The sequence below is a fragment of the Panthera leo genome, chromosome A3, assembly GCF_018350215.1.
Source record: "Panthera leo isolate Ple1 chromosome A3, P.leo_Ple1_pat1.1, whole genome shotgun sequence".
Classification (NCBI taxonomy): domain Eukaryota; kingdom Metazoa; phylum Chordata; class Mammalia; order Carnivora; family Felidae; genus Panthera; species Panthera leo.
In genome coordinates, this window is record NC_056681.1 from 36,190,926 (window position 1) to 36,210,598 (window position 19,673).

The following is a 19,673-nucleotide window of genomic DNA, read 5'->3' on the forward strand; positions in this document are numbered from 1 at the left end:
GGGACCGGTTTCCCTGGAGCCCAGTTGTCTGACCTCATTTCAAGGACTGATGTGCCACTGTATAACCTCCCTGTCTGTTTGAGGCTTACCACCTCCTTCCTTTCTATTTCTGCTAAGGCTCGATCTCAGTCTGGCAGATAGATCATGTTTTCCCTTTGGATTTCTATCACCGTCTGTATCCTAAGCCAGCGGTAAGTTTTTAAGATTCTCAGCAAGGCATTATTGTATCGGTGGTTCTCAACCCTGGCTGCACATCACATTCACCTCTAGAGGGTTATGTTTCCTTTCTAAGGAAAATCCTACTTTGAGTTTCTTACAACTCTAAGGGAATTATTTTACCATTGTGATAAAATGGTGATATTCTTGTGAGTTTTAGAATTGTAATATTTTCACAATTCTGGTGTGTTGCCACCTTCCATTGTTTTACATGGTGAAACTTGATAGGATTTTTTTCTTCCTTTTTATTGTAACCGCCAAGAACGTTCCTTTTTCATACTGAGAAAGTCATGAATTATCTTCAAGGAGACACAGTGGCCTACAGCAGTGCTTCTTAAACTTGAGCCTGAACCAGAATCACCTGGAAGACTTGTTAAAACACAGGATACCCTTCAAATTTCTGACTGGGTAGGCCTGAATTTGCATAGGAGACAATTAGGAGATTCTAATGCTGCTGGTACTTTGAGAGCCAGGCCTCTGTCTAGGCTTCAGTGAGCAAATACCCTTCAGGTTGTGCACACAGATTACTTTCCTGAACTGGCAGAACCAAGAGAATAAGTATGGCTAAGGGTAGAGATGAGGCTTGCACTTGACTTGGTTGGGCCTCTCTGAGACTCAGGTAACTCTGAGCCTTGCAGAAGTGGAAGCTTTTCATGTGCAATAGGCCTCAGGAAGTCCTGACTCTGAGGTTGTGTTTTGGTTTGCAGCCATACATTTGGATTCTTTTTGCCCTCATGTAAAGTTTACATGTTAGCCTTATCTTTGGCCCCTTTAAGTTGGCTTTGGAAGCACGCTTACCCCTTTTACAGGTAGCCCCCTTTATCAACAATGTGTGGACAGTATTAATACTTGACAAAAAATCAAATGGCAACTAGATTCAACAGAGAGTGCCTGTCATAGCTTTATCTGGCAAGTCATTTGTTGTAGTAGAAAGTAGATGAGAGGGTTCCAGAGAAAACATACCGATGTGGGGGATTCATTAAATTATTTAATATTTAACTGAATAAACAGAATTCCTCTAAGTCACCCAGATTCCCCAAAGTAGCCATCAAAATCTCTTTGTCCCTTGCACCAACAAGGGTGGAAAATTGTGCCACGTTTTATCTCCCTTCTTCTTTCAAGACATCTCCCTCAAGACTGGCTGTCCTTTAGAGAAATCCATGAATTCCAGGCATTGATCACTAGAGGAATATTTGCAGAGTTTTTTGTTTTCTTTTTTCTTTCCGATTCATTTTATAAGTGGTTGTAAGTTTCTTTAACTCATAGGCTACACTGCTTTTATACTTCTTGACATTGAAGACTGTCAAGATTCCTCAGGGATATAAAAGAATATTTTCTAAAATGTTAATTTTTAGAGAGTTTAAAATCAAACCCTCATCCCAGAGTTCCTTGATAACACATATGCTGGATAAAATTGTGAGCAGAGCTTGTGGGGACCTATACCCTTATTGTTTATCCAATTCCATATTCCGATTGCTAAATGGTTGGCCATGATTGGTCCTGAACACACTCCTGATGGCCTCAATGTTGCTAATTATGAATGTTGCTTGTCTTTCCAGCCACCTAAGACTTTCTCAAGTACATAATAATGTCTTTCAGGTTATCTTTCCACTTCATGTTCTCTGTTGCAGAAATATGGGAGGGGAGAGCTCATAGTTTTACTGTATAATCAGCTGTGATTACAAGCCATCTGTTCTTCCAAGAAGCAGTGCATGGCCGGAGTAAAACTGTACAAGAGAGTTATGAGGCATTTATTAGCTCTTAGTAGGAATAGGTGGAAACCTGTGCCCTATCTGTTTGTAAATCTTATGGAACTGACAATTCAGAGTTCATGTGATATGCCTTGGAATTTGAGGCAAATTCTACCTTTGCAGGGGTGGAGGAGACCCACAACAACCCACTGAGCCCTTTGTATGGCTGGCACTGTGCGAAGCCTTGCACCTCCGTATTCTCTCATTTCGTCAGATACCTCCATAAGGTGGTTTTCGTCCCCATTTTACATCGCAGGAACTTCCTCTGGTCTGGGGGAATTGAGGTGTAGGCCAGGGGTTTAGGTCAGATGCATTCTACCCCCAGGTCATTGTGCTCCCTGTTGCTGCACACACTCTGTACACGCCACTCCAGTCCCTGGAGGGGAAGTAGCCTACTGGTTACATTGGAAAGAATGATTTCTTGAAAACCATTAGGGAAAGTGTCTATAGCAATGAAATAGGTCCTTCTCTTTCAAAAGGAGCGACTGAAGGCTTATTCCTAACTGCACTCTTCCTAACTGCAATGGTGGGTTTTAGAGTCTGTGATTCAGCCCCAAATGCTACTTGAAGGTTCCAATGGCATATGTTAAATTTAAGCTTTGCTTTACGATATATACCACTTTAGTTGGCCTTTGCTGTATGCCCAACAGTGCTTTGCTTTTCTTCCCAAATCTTACCCACGAAGAGTGTGAGCCACTTTTGAGCACTGTAGGCCAAAACCTCAAACTCTTTCTTAATAGGAGGCCAGAAGCGGTTTACTGAAGGACATCAGCCTGTTACTCTGTTTTTTTCTTTCTCTTTGTCATCAAACTCATTAGCTCTGTTTTTCTGCGTTCTTTCTCATTCCTTTGTGACTTGTTTCCCACCCATGTAGGATCTTTCCCCATCCATAACAATAAATCTGTTAAGAAACACAAACAAATGACTGGCAAGGTGTACGTCCCTGACCTGTAGCCAGAAGCCCCGCAACAGACACGAAACAGGAGAGAGAAACTCCCTCCCCTTCTGGTTCCTTTTCACCTGAGACAAGTCACATCCTCTGCTGCATCCCTTTCAGCTGGAAAAAGTTGAGCCAAAGAACTAGTTATCTATTTGCTACCAAAGAAGCCCCCTTACATGTTCCCTTTATTGCATTTGAATCCACACAGTCAACCAGGGTTTTGCAGATTGTTCTGCCTGATTGGAAGGTGGGAAAGTAAGTATTTGGCATGGAGGAGTGGGTATTGCTACCTGTTTTCTGGGCTGACAATATTCTGTTCATGAATGATGCAAACTTAGTTATAAGCCATGAGATTGATTCTGTGGTCTTTCCAGTTCTGAGGACAGGGTGCAGGTGAGAGGCGGATAATCCCTCCTAGAGAGAGAACAAGGCAGACACTAAAGTAATTTTTATCATTGATGTAGTTTTTAGGATTTGTTTAACCAACACTCTTCACTGTCCTCTCTGTGCCAGGCCCAGTATGAGGCATTGACAACCCAAAGGTAGCAGAAGGCAGCTCCTCCCCACAGGCAGCCTATAGGAGATGGATGTAAACAGCCATGTGTTTACAGCCTGTGATGATTCCACAACAGAATCATGAAAGTGCTGTGGCAGCAAACAGGAGCTTTGTCCTGCCTGCGAGGTGTCAGAGAATGCTCAGGGGGAGGACTCATTGGTTGCTAAGATTTTTACTACTGTGCTTGCATGGCCTGTAGTGAACCGATACAGGATGAGGTGATGTGCCAGACTCCGTGTGACTCTTGCATAACTTATACATCAGGGCAAACATTATGTGTACAAATAGAATCCAAGCCATGGTTGTTAACCCAAACACAACCAGGAGGTGGGATGTTAAAATGGAAGGCACCCTGAAGGAGATCCAGTGGTGGCCTCTCATTTTACACAGAGGGAAACTGAGGCCCAGAGAAGGGAGTTGGACACTCCTCCTAAACTGGGGCATCATTGAAAGAGATCTGTGGCTTCGGACTTCTTGTGTTAGGCCGTTCTCCTGCTTGTCATCCTAGGGCTTTCTCGAGGCTTCTCTGTGGGTGTGCTCTTGAATTTGGGCTGGGTCTAATTCCGTTACTAAGATTATAGAATGTTCCTTCTACCTGGCCTGACCAGTATTTGCCAGGTTGGCAAGGCACCACACCAAACAGCCTACCCGTGATCACCAGGAATCTTCTAAAAGTGAAAGAGAACAGAGCTCTTAAGTTTCTCAGTGTTTCCAGAACACTTACTGGTAATGGTTTATGACTCTCTGGGTTGTCATGAGAGTCAAATGCAGTAATGTAAGGAAAGGGCTTTACCCAGAATCTGGCACACAATAAGTGCTCAATGAATCTTAACTATTGTTACTGCCAATTTGTTTAGTAAGTTTTTGCAGTGAGATTAATGATACATGGTACTCTGATGGAATGACTCTTTATTCTTTCCTTCCCTGACCTGTTTGTTTATTGTATATGCCATCCTAAAGGTATGCTGGTTGCTTTTCTTGAATGTAAACTCCAAGCTTAGATTTCTTGGGTAAGGAGAGGGCAAGGGAGTTAAGTGGACAAAAGATTTGTGTTGACTTTTCTTCTGCTTTAACTCTGGATAGGATTGTTACTGTCAGGAGACCGCCTGTCCCAACACCCCCACCCCATGTTCAGTGTGATTTATTGCCCTGGTCCTCTGCTGTAGTCCTTTCCTCCCCCTTTTCTTCCCTCCCCCTCCCACCCCCGTCTCTATACAGGGGGGCCTTTGCCACTACTCTGCACGCTTATCCTAGCAGGGCACCCCACACTGACAGCTTCAGCATCAGAACTCTTAGTGCCTCTCTTCAAGCATGGAATGAGTCACTGCACAGGGAAGGGAGCTCAGTGACCCTGTTCAGAGTTCTTGGTTCAGTCCTTTGTCACTAATGGACAGACATGCCTTCCAGCGCTCACCCTAAGAGGGAACAGGTATAGTGGGGTGGGTTCCAGGCTAGGTAGCCTTAAATATGCCTCCACATGGCCTCTGGAAAGAAGTCCTGAGTGGTCTTTTTTCAGAGGGGATATTTCTTCAAAGTAATACATGGCAGGGGGCTTTAGAGTCTAATGGATTTGGATTTGATTTCTGGTCTGTCACTTATTGACTGTGTAATATTGGACTAATCTCTACCTTCTCAAATGCCACTTCCTTATCTATGAAATATGAGTAATAGTTGTGCTCTTTTGTAGGCTAGTGGTGAGGATTAAATGAAATACTATAGATAAAGCTTAGCACAATGCCTAGATCATAGGTGCTCTGTAAACTGTGCTTTTTCTTCAAAAACCACATGACTTTCTAATTCCATGTAACATACATGCACTTTATTTTGATAGGAAGGTATTTAATATGTTCCTTAAAGCCTCTTAGTAATGTTGGTAGATACTCCAGGAAGAGAGTCGCCATGTTTTGTTTTTGTTTTTGTTTTTCATGAAAATTTTCAGGAGAAATGTCTCTCTAGATTTAATATTTAGAAATGATTGAGTTATCCTCAGTACTGATTCATTCTCATCTTACAGACTCTGATTGGCTTTTCTTGTTTTACATCAGGAACTAGCAAACTCAGAGCCACCTATTGCAAAGACCTATGACAATGGTGGAAATTTTGTACAGACCTACCATTGTCTTCATTTTAGATTTCTACCCTTGTTTTTCTTATTTCCTCCATCTTTCATATTTGCCTTATTAATCCAAACTGCCTTAAATCCTTAGTGGCATGTGGTATAAAATGCCAATAACAGTTCCAGCAGACCCACATGAGTGAGTTGCCTGTGGACAGCCCATGGGCACGCTAGAACTACTCACATGCCTAGGGCATCATCGTTGCCCCAAACCACATCCTCTTCTTTCTCTTTTGAGTGTGTCTTAGATCTACTCCTTCATCTTTACCCATCACCTTCCATTGTCTCTTATTTGGGTTTGGGGGTGGCTTTAAACCTGTTTGCGTGGCTCTGCCGGCCCAGGCACTCCTACCTGAGAGAGCTCTCCAGCCTATAGGTCTTTTCGTTCCTCCTTGGCCTGCCCAGGGTTCCTCTGTGGTCTGAACCCTCCTGCCCTATTGGCCTTATCTGCTGACGTCCTGTTTCTGCTTATCAGACCCTGTTTTGTCCCCAGAGCATGCCAGGCTATTCAGGCCTCTTTCCTCATGTGGCTGCTGTTTTTTACTTTTTCTCCACCACCTGTCCTCTTCCTCAGGACCTAGCTGAGAGGTCATATACCTCATCCCTGGCCTCCTTCAGGCAGAGTGGTGGCTTGGCCACCTCTGGTCCTGGGGTGTACACTGTGGTTACACTTACTACAGTAAGTGCCTCTCCCTCTCAGGGTCTAACCAGGGCTCCGGTGAAACTCAGCAGGTGTTGAATGAACGAGGAAATGGGAGAATGCACATGGATCTCACGGTTCTGAGCCTGCTTCTCAGGTACCTTCATGGTGAGAAGTGTTAGCATTTCCACCTTTATTTGACACTTAAGGTAAAATTACAAGATAAGATCTTCCATTCCTCAGTTGATGGACATTTAGGCTCTTTCCATAATTTGGCTCTTGTTGAAAGTGCTGCTGTAAACATTGGGGTACAAGTGCCCCTATGCATCAGCACTCCTGTATCCCTTGGGTAAATTCCTAGCAGTGCTATTGCTGGGTCATAGGCTAGATCTATTTTTAATTTTTTGAGGAACCTCCACACTGTTTTCCAGAGCGGCTGCACCAGTTTGCATTCCCACCAACAGTGCAAGAGGGTTCCCGTTTCTCCACATCCTCTCCAGCATCTATTTATAGTCTCCTGATTTGTTCATTTTGGCCACTCTGATTGGCGTGAGGTGATATCTGAGTGTGGTTTTGATTTGTATTTCCCTGATGAGGAATGACGTTGAGCATCTTTTCATGTGCCTGTTGGCCATCTGGATGTCTTCTTTAGAGAAGTGTCTATTCATGTCTTCTGCCCGTTTCTTCACTGGATAAAGAAGTTGTGGTTTATGTATACAATGGAATACTACTTGGCAATGAGAAAGAATGAAATATGGCCTTTTGTAGCAACGTGGATGGAACTGGAGAGTGTTATGCTAAGTGAAATAAGCCATACAGAGAAAGACAGATACCATATGTTTTCACTCTTACGTGGATCCTGAGAAACTTAACAGAAGACTATGGGGGAGGGGAAGGGGCAAAAAAAAGTTACATAGAGGGAACGAGGCAAACCATAAGAGACTCTTAAAAACTGAGAATAAACTTAGGGTTGATGAGGGGTGGGAGGGAGGGGAGAGTGGGTGATGGGCATTGAGGAGGGCACCTGTTGGGATGAACACTGGGTGTTGTATGGAAACCAATTTGACAATAAATTTCATATTAAAAAAAAAAAAGATCTTCCACCCCTGGCAGTGAGGTTAGGGTGAGATAATCATAGAATCCATCTAGTCCGTTTTTTTTCAAACTATAGAAAATCACTGGTTGTCACTGGTGATGGCATAGTTGTTGCCACTCTAGAATAAGGAGAGGGGAAATTGTTCTATGAAGCATCTGTGTCCTGTGCAGAATCAGAACAGCTTTGTCCCCAGAATGGGCTCAGCATCCTCAGTTTACAGATAAGGCTGTGGTTTGCCCAAACTTCAGAGCCCATTTATACTGTCATCGTTCATTCGTTCCTTTCTTCCTTCCTTTAAATAGCACTTGCTGTGAAATCTTCCCCTTGATAAAGACTCTAAAGGCAGAGCAGTGGTGGCATGGATGCTGAAGGGCTAGGCCAGCAGGGTCTCACTGAAGATTAAAGCTGTCTGTACACAACACACACACACACACACACACACACACACACACACACACACACACTATTAAGCACTTGTTGTGAGCTGGTCCTGTGCTAATTGCTGCAGTGTAGATTTGAATGAGATTGGGACCCTGTCTGTCTGCACCAAGGAGCTAACAGCCTAGCAGGGGCAGCCCCTACATAGACCAGCCATTTAGTGCAGAAATAAATAAGCATGTGAAGCATAGACCTGATCCAGGGGACCAAGTGACAAACTGTTCAGAAAAGCTGCACTGAGATGTCCATGCTCCTCCTGGGGTTCAAGGAGGCATAAAAGTTGACAAACCCAGGAGCATCGGGGTGCATTGGAATCAGAGGGCAGAAAGCACGTATGTTAGAGATTGCTCTGGTTGGTGTTGAGAGTTCATGAGACACCAGGAGGGAGGTGACATGCAGAAGAAGAGACAGAGGTGTGCTTAGCCCTTCAAGAAGTAAAACCAATAAGACTTGGCGACTGAGTGTGGAGGGTTAGGGAAAAGGAGGAGTTGGGGTTGACTCCCAGGCTTTTGGCCGAAACGTCTGGGTGGAGGGGGCTAGAAGCTGGATCAGACCCTGGCCTGTTGACTCACAACCCAGGGCATGAGATGCAAAGCTTTTACTAGTGGCCTTTGGTCTGTTAAAGAGGTAACTGGCCTGTGTAAAGTGAGCAGCTGTGGCCTAAGAAAGAAGTCATGGTTCGTGTGTTCCCCCTTTCTGAACAGAGCTGGAGTTTCTCTGCTGAGAGATGAAATAGCCTCCTACTAATTAAGGAGAAGTGAAGGCTGTGCTCCTGGCAGCAGTAAGAGGCTTTTTTTCCTTAAAACTTCTGTTCACTCATGGGAGCAAAGCAGCAAAGCTATGAGAGCAGGGAACTTTAGAAAGGCAGCATACGGCTGCTTGGTGTGGGAGTCTGAGAGAGCTTGCTGGAGAACTCAGAACTGCTGGCTGCAGGGGGAGAGCCCTGCTGTGTGTTGGGGGGACTGCACATGTGCCTGGTGGCAGAGTCTGGCTGAAGTCCCAGGAAAGTTTGAGCACCGGAGTAAGATTCCAAAAACAAAACTATTCTAATCGATCTGTTTATAATCAAACTTACACTAGATTATTTGTGATCAAAGGTATGAAATGATGAGAGAATACCAAATTGGACCTTGCTATTTAATTCATTAGAAAGCTACTATTACAGGGGTGCCTGGGTGACTCAGTTGGTTAATTGCCCGCCTTTGGCTTAGGTCATCTGTGATCTCATGGTTCGTGGGTTCAAGCCCCACATCAGGCTCTGTGCTGACAGCAGAGCCTGCTTGGGATCCTCTGTCTCCCTGTCTCCCTGCCCCTCCTGTGCATGTATGTTCTCTCTCTCTCTGTCTCTCTCAAAAATAAATAAACATAAAAAAAAAGTTTATAGAAAGCTACTATTACATAGTATCAATTCAAATTGTTCAAGTATCACTTTTTTTTTTTTTTTTTTTTTTTTTTTTTTTTACTATTTTAAAAGCCAATTTTGCTAATGGAGAAGGGGTAGCAGAGAACTTGGTCTAAGGAGTCAGGATTAAACACTTGCAGGAAAGCCAGTAAAATGTGTATAAGGCACATCCCATTGCTTCTGCGAGGTTCTTGTTCTGCCATCTGTGGTGCCTCAACAGGTTTAAGATAGAATCGAGAGGGTTGGTGAACTTGGATGGGAGCAAAAATTACATCTTTATTTTAACCAAATTCTAACCAATTTTTTTTATTATAAATTAAGTATTCAAAACATGGTATTTGCAGGATATGTCACCAGTAGAATCATAGCTCTTTTCATGTTATCTTATAGTTGTGGCACATATCTGAAGGTATCATGTATGTTTACTACTACTTCGGATTTGTGGTAGTTATTAGATCTACCACTATGAAAAGAGCCAGTGCCTTAATAGACAAGTACATACATTACTAAATCACAATTTTTTTTTTTAATTTGGATAATCGTACTTCAGTCAAATTGGTTTTCTTTTGAATCCATTGTGTTTTATCCATGGCACACAAAAAGTTAATAACCCCTGGTTAATGTCATGTAGTTGTGGCATATGACCTCCACCTGGTGGCAGCATATTCCTTAAAGGTTAAATCTATAATCAACAGTTGTGAAGAAACGTAAAGTAACAGTATACTTGAGTGTGGTTTTCAAACAGTTTTGACCACAAATCCACAGTAAGAAATAGGCTTCCCATCATAACTCAGTATACTCATACATAAGTTTCACAAAATAAGTCTTGACTGTACCATGTGACATATTGATATTTTTTATTCTACTCACATATTCCCTTTGATTCTCTTTCATTAAAATAAAATACTGGTTGTAACACACTAAGAAGCAGTTCAGTGGGTCACACTGCACCATTTGACATCATAGGAGATCCTCTTTCACCATATTTCATTATTTTTTATCCAGTTGAACTTCACTTTGTTCTCCTCCAAAATACCCATACATTTTTAGGGACAGAGGACATTTTATATAACTGTCAGTAAATGTAAATGTGCTTTTACACAGCCTTTAAAAATTATTTATTAGCGATGTATAATTTACACTGAAATGAACTGATCTTACCCCACCAAGATAGAGAACCTTCCCACCACCACACAAAGTTCTTCTGTGCCTGTTCTCAGTCAACTCCTCCCTAGGTAATCACTATTCTGATTGCTTTGGCCACAGATTGAGTTTTGCTCTTCTAGAACTTCATATAGATGGAATCCTACAGTATGTATTCTTTTCGCCTGGTGTGTTTTGCTCAACGTAATGTGGAGATTAGTCCATGTTGAGTGGATCTGTAGTTTTGTGACGAGCATTCCATTGAATGAATGTACCATACTTTGTTTATTCTCCTGTTGATGGACTTGGGTTGTCTTCTGTCTTGTCTTAGCTATTATGAATAAGACTTCTATGAACATTTGCGTACAAATCTTCCTGTGCACATGTTTTATCTCTCTTGGTAAGTGCCTAAGGTGGAATTGCTGGCTCAGTCTGTAAATTAAATGTGTGTTTAAGTAAAGGAAACTGACGAACCATTTGCCAAAGTGGTTGAACCATTTTATATTTCCACTAGCAATGCATGAAAGTTTGGGGAGCTCCACATCCTTACCAAATTTGGTGTGTCAATCTTTTTAATTTTAGTCATTCTTGTAAGTATGTAGTTGTATCTCTTGGTGGTTTTCATTTACATTTGCCTGATGACTGATGTTGAACACTTTTTCATGTGTTATTAGCTGTTTGTTTATCTTGTGAGGTATCTGTTGAAGCTTAGGTTGTTTGTTTTTTTTAAATATTAGATTTGTACGAGTTATTTATTTTGGATGCCAGTCCTTCATGTCAGATATATGCATTTATAAATATTTTCTCTTAGCCTGTGACATACATATTCATCTTATTAATGGTGTCTTTCTTTAAAAAAATTTCTTAATGTTTATTTTTGAGAGAGGGAGAGAGCACGCAAGCGGGAAGGGGCAGAAAGAGAGAGGGAGACAGAGGATCCCAAGCAGGCTCTGTGCTGACACCTGAGAGCCTTATGTGTGGCTCAAACCCACAAACCACAAGATCATGACCTGAGCCGAAATCAGATGCTCAACCAACTGAGCCACCCAGGAGCTCAGTGGTGTCCTTTAATGAGCAAATGTTTTAAATTTTACAGAATTCAATTTAATAATTTTTTTCTTCTATATTTTGTGCTCGCTGGGTTCTAAGAAATTTTTTTCTATTGCAAGTTTGGCAAGATAGTTTTGGTTTTTATGTGTAGGTCTATCATCCATCTCGAATTAATTTTTGTGTATGGTATGAGGTAAGTGTCAAATTTTATTTTCCTTCCATATTTATATTTGGTCTATTTGGGCCATTCGTTGAAAATATTTTCCTTTCATCATTGAATTACAGCACGAATTTAAAAACAAAAAACAAAAAAGAAAACCTGTTCAGCCAAAGAGGTACAAAAATGACATTTTCCTGTAGGTCATCACTGACCCTTTGGGCCTCTGAGACCATCCCCAACCTACAGTCTTGGTCTTCTGTTTCTTTCTAAGTTACCTTATCCACAATTATCCAGAGATTTGCAGAAATTACTCATAAGGTGTAAAGGCTATAACCTTTTACAGGGTCTATAGCCATGCCACAAATCGCCTAGCCACATGTGGCTGTTTAAGTTAAATTAATGTCAAAAACAATTTAGAATTCAGCTTCTCAATCACAGTAGCCACGTTTCATGTGCTCAGTAGCCATAACATGGCTATTGGCTGCCCTGATGAACATTGACAAGAAGCAGTTTAAAAAAAATTTTTTTTAATGTTTATTTATTTTTGAGAGAGACAGAGACAGAATGCGAGTGGGTTAGGGGCAGACAGACAGGGAGACACAGAAGCAGAAGCAGGCTCCAGGCTCTGAGCTGTCAGCACAGAGCCTGACATGGGGCTCAAACTCACGAGCCGCGAGATCATGACCTGAGCCGAAGTCGGACGCTCAACTGACTGAGCCACCCAGGCGCCCCAGGATTTGTACAGTTTTACAGTGTATTTTAATAAAACTAATTTAGTTTTGGTAACTGTCATTCAGCATCCACCTTGCTCTCCTTGCTTCTGTTTGTATTCTCAAATGTACTGTCCCAGCCATTCCTTTTCTCTGCTTGAAAATGCAGTAGCTTATATGTGTTCTTTCCTATGTCAAAGAAAGAATTCCCCTGACTGTCCATGGAACCATTCCTTTCTGGAGCCTACCCAATTCTGACCTATTGGACTTCTCTCAGTGTTTGATAGCCTTCCAGCTGCCACTGGATGCCTTGAGCATCCCCTCGAAGGTGTGGGACACAGTTTTTTTGTCTTTGCTATTATGATTAAAATTCTATTTCTCCTTAGCATTTCTGCCCTAAACATTAAACTTGCAAAAACTAGTAGGTTTATGACCTGTAGCCCTGCCCCATATTAAGATTTCTGTCCACTAGGGAACTTTGTTGCCATTTCATCATGAGCAACCACATAGGAATTTGTGAGATTTTCTCTCATTGTTTGCTGGGCGTGAGCTAACTCTGCCATTAATGTCTTTTTAGTGTGGGAATTTTGCTGTCCTGGTGGATCTTCACATATTGCCGCAAGGTTCAAACAAAGATACCAGCTGGTTTTCTGAACAGAAGAAAGAGGTACCACAAAACTTTTCACTGTTTAAATGCAATAGCTGATGCTCAAAGAAATATTAACTCTTTCAGCTTTCATTTTCATCAGTTGGCAAAAAATACTGAGTGATATTTAACCCTTGAAAAATAGTTGTATTCCCAATGACAGACCTGCTTTTTTTCCTTAAGAGAGTGACACATCTATGTATTTCATATGCTATATTATTTAAACCAGAAATATTCTACCTCTTTGTTTTGGGGGAAAGAGCTCTTTATATTTAAGAAAAGAAGACATTAAAGTGACTGTTCCAGGCAACGAGGGACTTTAATCTAGCTGGTTGTAAAGGACAGACCGAGCCCCTGAAGCAGGCGTGAGGTGAACACAAGGCTGATCTTTCACACCTTGAGATTAAATTCTTATTTAAATCTTAAATTCTCAATGTCTGCGCTTTTGTCTTCTACCATCCTTTTATTAACATGAGTCTTTGACAGTAAATGTGGAGGTGTTGGACTGTATTCCTTCTCACAGTAGTCTGTCAGGGAAGCCTATGGCCGGATGGTCATGTGACTGGGAGCATGGTGTTTGACCTCCTGGGCCTCAGTCTCCTCATCTGCAAATGAAAAAGTTCGACCAGAGGTCAGCTGAGTCACCACAGGCTCTCCATTTCCGTGATCCCACCCAAGTGCTGCTGTGGCAGAGGGTTGGAGAGTGCATCTGGCTTTCATCACGTGCTCTGCTTCCTCCTCCATATCCTTGTCCTCCAGAGCAGGGATAGCGAGGCAGGCAGTGGCTTTCATGTAACTTTCAGAGTATTACAGCACTTTGTGTCCTCCATATTTGTCACAACAGCTTTTTAGAGCCAGAAATAAAAACAAGTTTTACTGAAAGGTAGTATACGGAGAAGAATTTGCTGATAGTGGCAACAAAAGCAAGCCCAAAATCCTTTACTGTGGTAACTGTTTTCAGTCAACTTTTGAAGATTACTGGGAAAAAAAATCTCCCCCAAAGAAAATTTATAAGTAATACATTTTCAGTCAAAAGGTAATGATATAATCAGCACTTGGCTGTCACGGTATTGCCAAGGATACCTGGTGGCCCAACAGCTGGGAGAAGGCAGGCACAAGATTCGGTATAATGGGATTTACCATTCAGGTTAATAAATTATCCTCTTCAGGTCTTAGCATTTAGTATGCCGGCATGTCCTATGACACTTCAACTCCATGAAATTCCAAGATTTGGCTTACCAAACCACATGTCCCTGTGGTTCAAAATGGTTCCTTTATTTCCCCCAAAGTGACTAATGCTCACCTTAAGGAGACCTCACCCCAAAAGGCTTCTGACTTGACTCACATTAACAACGTTCTAGAATCCACTGTTCTAGACCCAGCCTGTTGTCCATTTTCTTCCAGCTTTACCACCTCACCCTTAGCTCTCTCTTTTTGATATTTAGTCAGTTTTGCCAAGTCCTTTGATTTGGAGGCTTTAAAATAAAGCTACGAATATGTGAGTCACCTCCTACCCAGAGCATGAGGCTAGGTTTTTCCAGGGAGCCACACACAGCTGTGCCACTCCACCTAGTCCTAACGTCCGGGCAGCAAGGCATGACTTAGCAAAGGTGGTCCGAGCACGATGGGACCTGCACATGGCTGGTGTTGGCTTGGCTGCAGTGTTGGCTCCAGCATTATGCCAGGAAGCCAGGCTTCCCTCTCAGAGCAAAGCAGATGGTTTGCTGCATATACTTGAAGTTGTTCCTTTAAAGTTTGTTCACGGACATGAAAATTGCTCCGAGACAGAGAGAGACAGAGACAGAGAATGAAGAAAAGCTAGTCAAGGAAGGATATGCCTTTAGTCTCTATTCAGTGCCTCAGTGCTTTCATCTTTTTTTTTATCATTAGATCATCTCATGATTGGGATTTCATGAGCAATCAATTTGATTGCATTTTAGCAGTCACTTTATATAGTGAAAGTCTTAAGAATGTCCAGTTCCTTTTCAGAAAAAGGAACTAATTGTATGGATTAAAGCCATGTTTATTTTGAGTCCAGCACGAGTAGTCTTTGTACCCAAACAGTCCAGCTCGAACTGTTTCATTTGTAAACTTGAGGAAGCATGTTGGAGCCCTTTTTAGCCTAGAAATACCCTGTATATCTCTGTCTTCTTGCTCATTGATTTCAGCGTGGTCTTTTTATCTGCCCGTCCAGTTTAGCTGGGACTTTGTCTTTTCTTGCATTGCTGTGGTTCTGAAGGGAATGCTTCGCCAAGTGTGGTGTGGTCAGTTACTAGGTTATCTTGACCACATTGCACATGGTCTACCTTCCATTCGTCAAACCTGACTCATGGAAGGAAAGCCCCGTAACTATAGGGAGAAAGTTTGTGTTGTATGGGCCTTTGTTTTATTTTTGTCGTACTATTTTTAGTTCTAGCCTTATAGGGCATTTATGGCTAAATTTTAACAATCTTTGTTTCCATGTATGTCTTTCACATATTTTCTAGCTCAGTCATAGTTGAACCCTGCATGTGAAGCAAAATTCTTTAATTGTTAAAACAACAGTATGGGGCAAGGCTGCCTTTCTGTTGTGTGAACAATGCCAGAATGCTCAACTGTAAACGGATCTCTCTCTATTCCACAAGGCACTGCATCTTTGGGCTGCAAAATGAGAGCAGAAGAGAAATCAGTGTTTATATTTTATGTACAAATTCCCATTTGTGAATTAAATCAAGGATTTTCACTACTGTTGAGGAGTGTCTGTATTTGCAATAAAAGAAAAGTTTGGCTATCATTGCCCTTCAGGGCTTCTTAAAATTTTGTTCTCGTTTTAATTTTTGAAAATCATAAGAGATAAACCTGAGGTGGCATTGAAGAAATTAGTGAAACAGGTTTGAGTTGACCTCGGCAACTCTGAGCCTTCTGCAGTCTGGGAGTTGGACCAGAATTATTAGTCCTTACACACCAGTTTTTAATCGAAGATAAGAAATTTAGATTTGTGTGCCATTTTTCCCCCCTTTCTCTACATTGGCTACATGCCACCTAAAGTGGACAGTGTCTTCCCATCATGTGGTGGACTTTTTAGAGTTTTGTCTTTCTTTTCATAAGTAACACTGATATATAAAAAAATAACACATTCCAGAAATTTGCTAGTGTTGTGGTACATTGACATTGAATTAAAACCATGTGTTTCTGTTGCCTAATAAATATTAATCTACTTTAAAGAAATATGAGAAGTTAAATTATTTTCACCATTAATCGGTGGATATAGTGCAGTTTTCACAAAAGCAAATGGGCACACACATTATCAATAAGAGCATAGAAGAAAAATCACATTACTGATTTCTTAGTTCTCTCTTCAGCCCATCATTCGGTGCTGTTCCTTTTTCAGTAGGTTTCTAAACCTGCAGCCAGAAACTAATGAATGAAGGATGGTGGATGTTTAGGTTAAGAAGTGTTGAACCAAGTTTGAAAAATGGGAAATATTCGCATAAAAATTGCTGTGGCCTCTTCTCTTGAACAGATCAGAAGAGCTGATGACCAGCTGATGACCCCCCTCCCCCACCTAGCATCCTCACAAGACAATAGTCCACTGAAGCCGTGGGCGGGGCTGCCCCTGCTGGCTGGGTGGGGTCACAGTGAGATGCTCCACCTCCTGGATCCTTCCCTCATCCAGTCTTGCCTGGCCAGGGTGGGCACTTCACTGCTTTTACCTTCCTTTTAGAAAAGTGGAACTGAAGCAGAGGGAAATTAAATGAATTTCTCAGATCACAGACTGAACCAACATGGTTTTGAGCAAACCTCAGTAGCAAACTTAAACCTGGGGTGATACCCATGAGCACAGATAGCATTCTTTTCAGCTTTCACAGCTAAGTAAAAAAGCAAACGAAATGAAATGTTCAGTGTTGACTTTTTAATATGCACAATGTTGTCTCTTTGCATTTCATTAAATGAGAGAATTATATCTCATTTTTTAACTTGCTTTAGGAAGTCTGTTTACTGTTAAAAGAAACCATTGATTCAAGAGTTAAGGAGTACTTGGAAGTTCGTAAACAGCACAGGCCATCAAATACAGAATTCACAAGATCCAGTCCCTTGACCTTAAAAGGTAGGCACAGAGTACTTTGATTTTGGATAAAATTTCTGCTTTGTAGAGATGGCAATTATGTTTGACTCTGACTGTCATGTTAGTACAGTGATACATTTAAAAAATATGTTCTAATGAAGATGCTTTGTTTGGGTAAGGAAAATTAACCAAAAAGCCCTGGAGGGCTTTTAATGGTAAGCAAAATACATAAAAATAGAAAATAAAACATTCCTAAGGAAACTGTACTTTAAGGGACTTTTTTTTTTGACAAGTAGTCTTACAAATAGATTTACATTAATACTGACTTGATTTGCGGTTTTATGCTTTTTTAAGTGCTTTCATATATATGACACCCTATTTGAGAAGTTCTCAACTGGGGGTAGTCTTGCAGGAGGGGACATTTGGTAATGTCTGCAGACAGTTTTGGTTGTCATCACTGAAGTCGGAGGGGTTGGCAGGAAGCTACTGGCATCTAGTGAGTTAGAAGCCAAGGATGTCACTAAATATCCTGCAATACACAAGACAGTCCCTCACAACAAGGCATTATCTGGCCCAAAACATCAAGGGCACTGAGGTTGAACTGTCCTGCACTATTTCCTAACAACACTTTGAGAATGGTAATGTCCGAGTTGTAGGTGAAGAAGCTGAGGGTCTACAAGATTAAGAGCTCGCCCAAATAAAAGATCATCTTTTTGAGGATCAAGATGACCTTGTTTATTTGGCATCCCTCCCCCACCCCCCCCAACGCTGTCCCCCTCCCGGCCTTACTTAGCCCAGTGCTTGATACCCATATTCAGTGACCTTTTGAAGGAAAGCATACTTGGGTGACAAGTGGCAGAACCTGATCCCAGATCCAGCTCTTCTCACTCCCAGCCCACTGTTCTTTCCACCTATCATTGCCGTGTTTTTAATTTTTTCCACTTTAGGTTGGCATTTCGTAACACTCTTTTGTGGTACAAGTACAGTCAACCTTGTGTTAATCCTCAGAGGACAGGGCTGGACTGCTGTGAACCACGTTATGCTAACGTGGCATCCCCCTAGGTTATGCTAATGCAGCATCCCATCCCCCACCCCCACTTCGTAGACATACTTAAACTACAGTGTTCACCTGGGCACAGCTGATAAGTAGGCAGACAGATTAATTTTACCCAAACTCAAAGCCTTGAATGGAATTTTCAGTCTAAACAATTTTGTGTTAGGTGACATTTTCTGGAATTTCACTTAGTAGTAGGATAAAGCTTGAGAAAAGCCATAGGAGCCTGCATCCTTTGTACTCCAACAGACCTGGCTAGTTTCATTTTCTGACTTGTACAAAAGGAGAAGGAACAGAGAAGGTTCTCAGACCTCCATTTCTGGCGTGCACGTGGCGTGGTCAGTACTGATTCTCAACTAGCCCTTCCCCTGCCTTCCTCTACTACTGAGTGGAAAATGCTAAATACTCAATTTTCCAGCCTGGTAGGGTACATGTGTTGTGTGTTGTTCTGGCCCCAAGATGAAAATCAAAGTCTTTGTTGGGCTCATGTGGGCAAGAACTTTTTTATTTTATTTTATTTTATTTTATTTTATTTTATTTTATTTTATTTTATTTTATTTTATATATTTTTAAGAAATTTGTTTTTAAACAGAAAAGGGATCATTCTGTACAATTTTATAACCTATTTTTTTCACCTAACATAATATAGAAATCCTTTAAAACATGTACATGACCATTTTTAAAAAAATTTTTTAATGCGGTAAACTATACATATCATAAAATTTACCATTGTAACCATTTTCAAGTGTGTAGTTTAGTGGCATTAAGTACATTCACGTTGTTGTGCAGCCACTGCCACTTTCCATTGCCAGAACTTTTCATCGTCCCAAACTGGAATCCTTTACCCATTAAAGAATAACTCCCCATCGGGTGGGAGGGAGGGAAGGGTGGGTGATGGGTATTGGGGAGGGCACCTTTTGGGATGAGCACTGGGTGTTGTAACCTATTTTTTTATAGGTTTATAACCTATTTTTTTTCACCTAACATAATATAGAAATCCTTTAAAACATGTACATGACCATTTTTAAAAAAATTTTTTAATGCGGTAAACTATACATATCATAAAATTTACCATTGTAACCATTTTCAAGTGTGTAGTTTAGTGGCATTAAGTACATTCACGTTGTTGTGCAGCCACTGCCACTTTCCATTGCCAGAACTTTTCATCGTCCCAAACTGGAATCCTTTACCCATTAAAGAATAACTCCCCATCGGGTGGGAGGGAGGGAAGGGTGGGTGATGGGTATTGGGGAGGGCACCTTTTGGGATGAGCACTGGGTGTTGTATGGAAACCAATTTGACAATAAATGTCATATTAAGAAAAAAAAAAGAGTAACTCCCCATCAGTCTCTTCCCTAGTCTCTTGTAACCAGTATTCTGCTTTCTGACTTTATGAATTTAGGTACTTGAGGTACCTCCTATAATGGAATCATACAGTATTTATCCTTTGGTGTCTCACTTTTTCACTTAGCATAATGTTTTCAAAGTACCTCCCTATTATAGCATTTATCAGAATTTTCTTTGTTTTTAATGTTTATTTATTTTCAAGAGAGAGACAGAGACAGTGTAAGCAGGGGAGGGGCAGAGAGAGAGGGAGACACAGAATCTGAAGCAGGCTCCAGGCTCTGAGCCGTCAGCACAGAGCCCAACGCGGGGCTCGAACTCACAGACTGTGAGATCATGACCTAAGCCGAAGTCAGACGCTCAACC

The 19,673-nt window shown here is 41.5% G+C and overlaps 1 protein-coding gene across 2 annotated transcripts in view; it reads left to right on the forward strand.

The window, feature by feature from the left end:
* LOC122215812 (SLX4 interacting protein) overlaps positions 1 to 19,673 on the forward strand; it is a 179,616-nt gene that overhangs the window by 99,103 nt on the left and 60,840 nt on the right. For both annotated transcript variants that reach the window (XM_042931616.1, XM_042931615.1), the window contains exons 3-4: positions 12,796 to 12,885; positions 16,831 to 16,951. In XM_042931616.1, the coding sequence (XP_042787550.1) occupies positions 12,796 to 12,885; positions 16,831 to 16,951 (211 nt within the window). The remainder of the gene's footprint in view (positions 1 to 12,795; positions 12,886 to 16,830; positions 16,952 to 19,673) is intronic.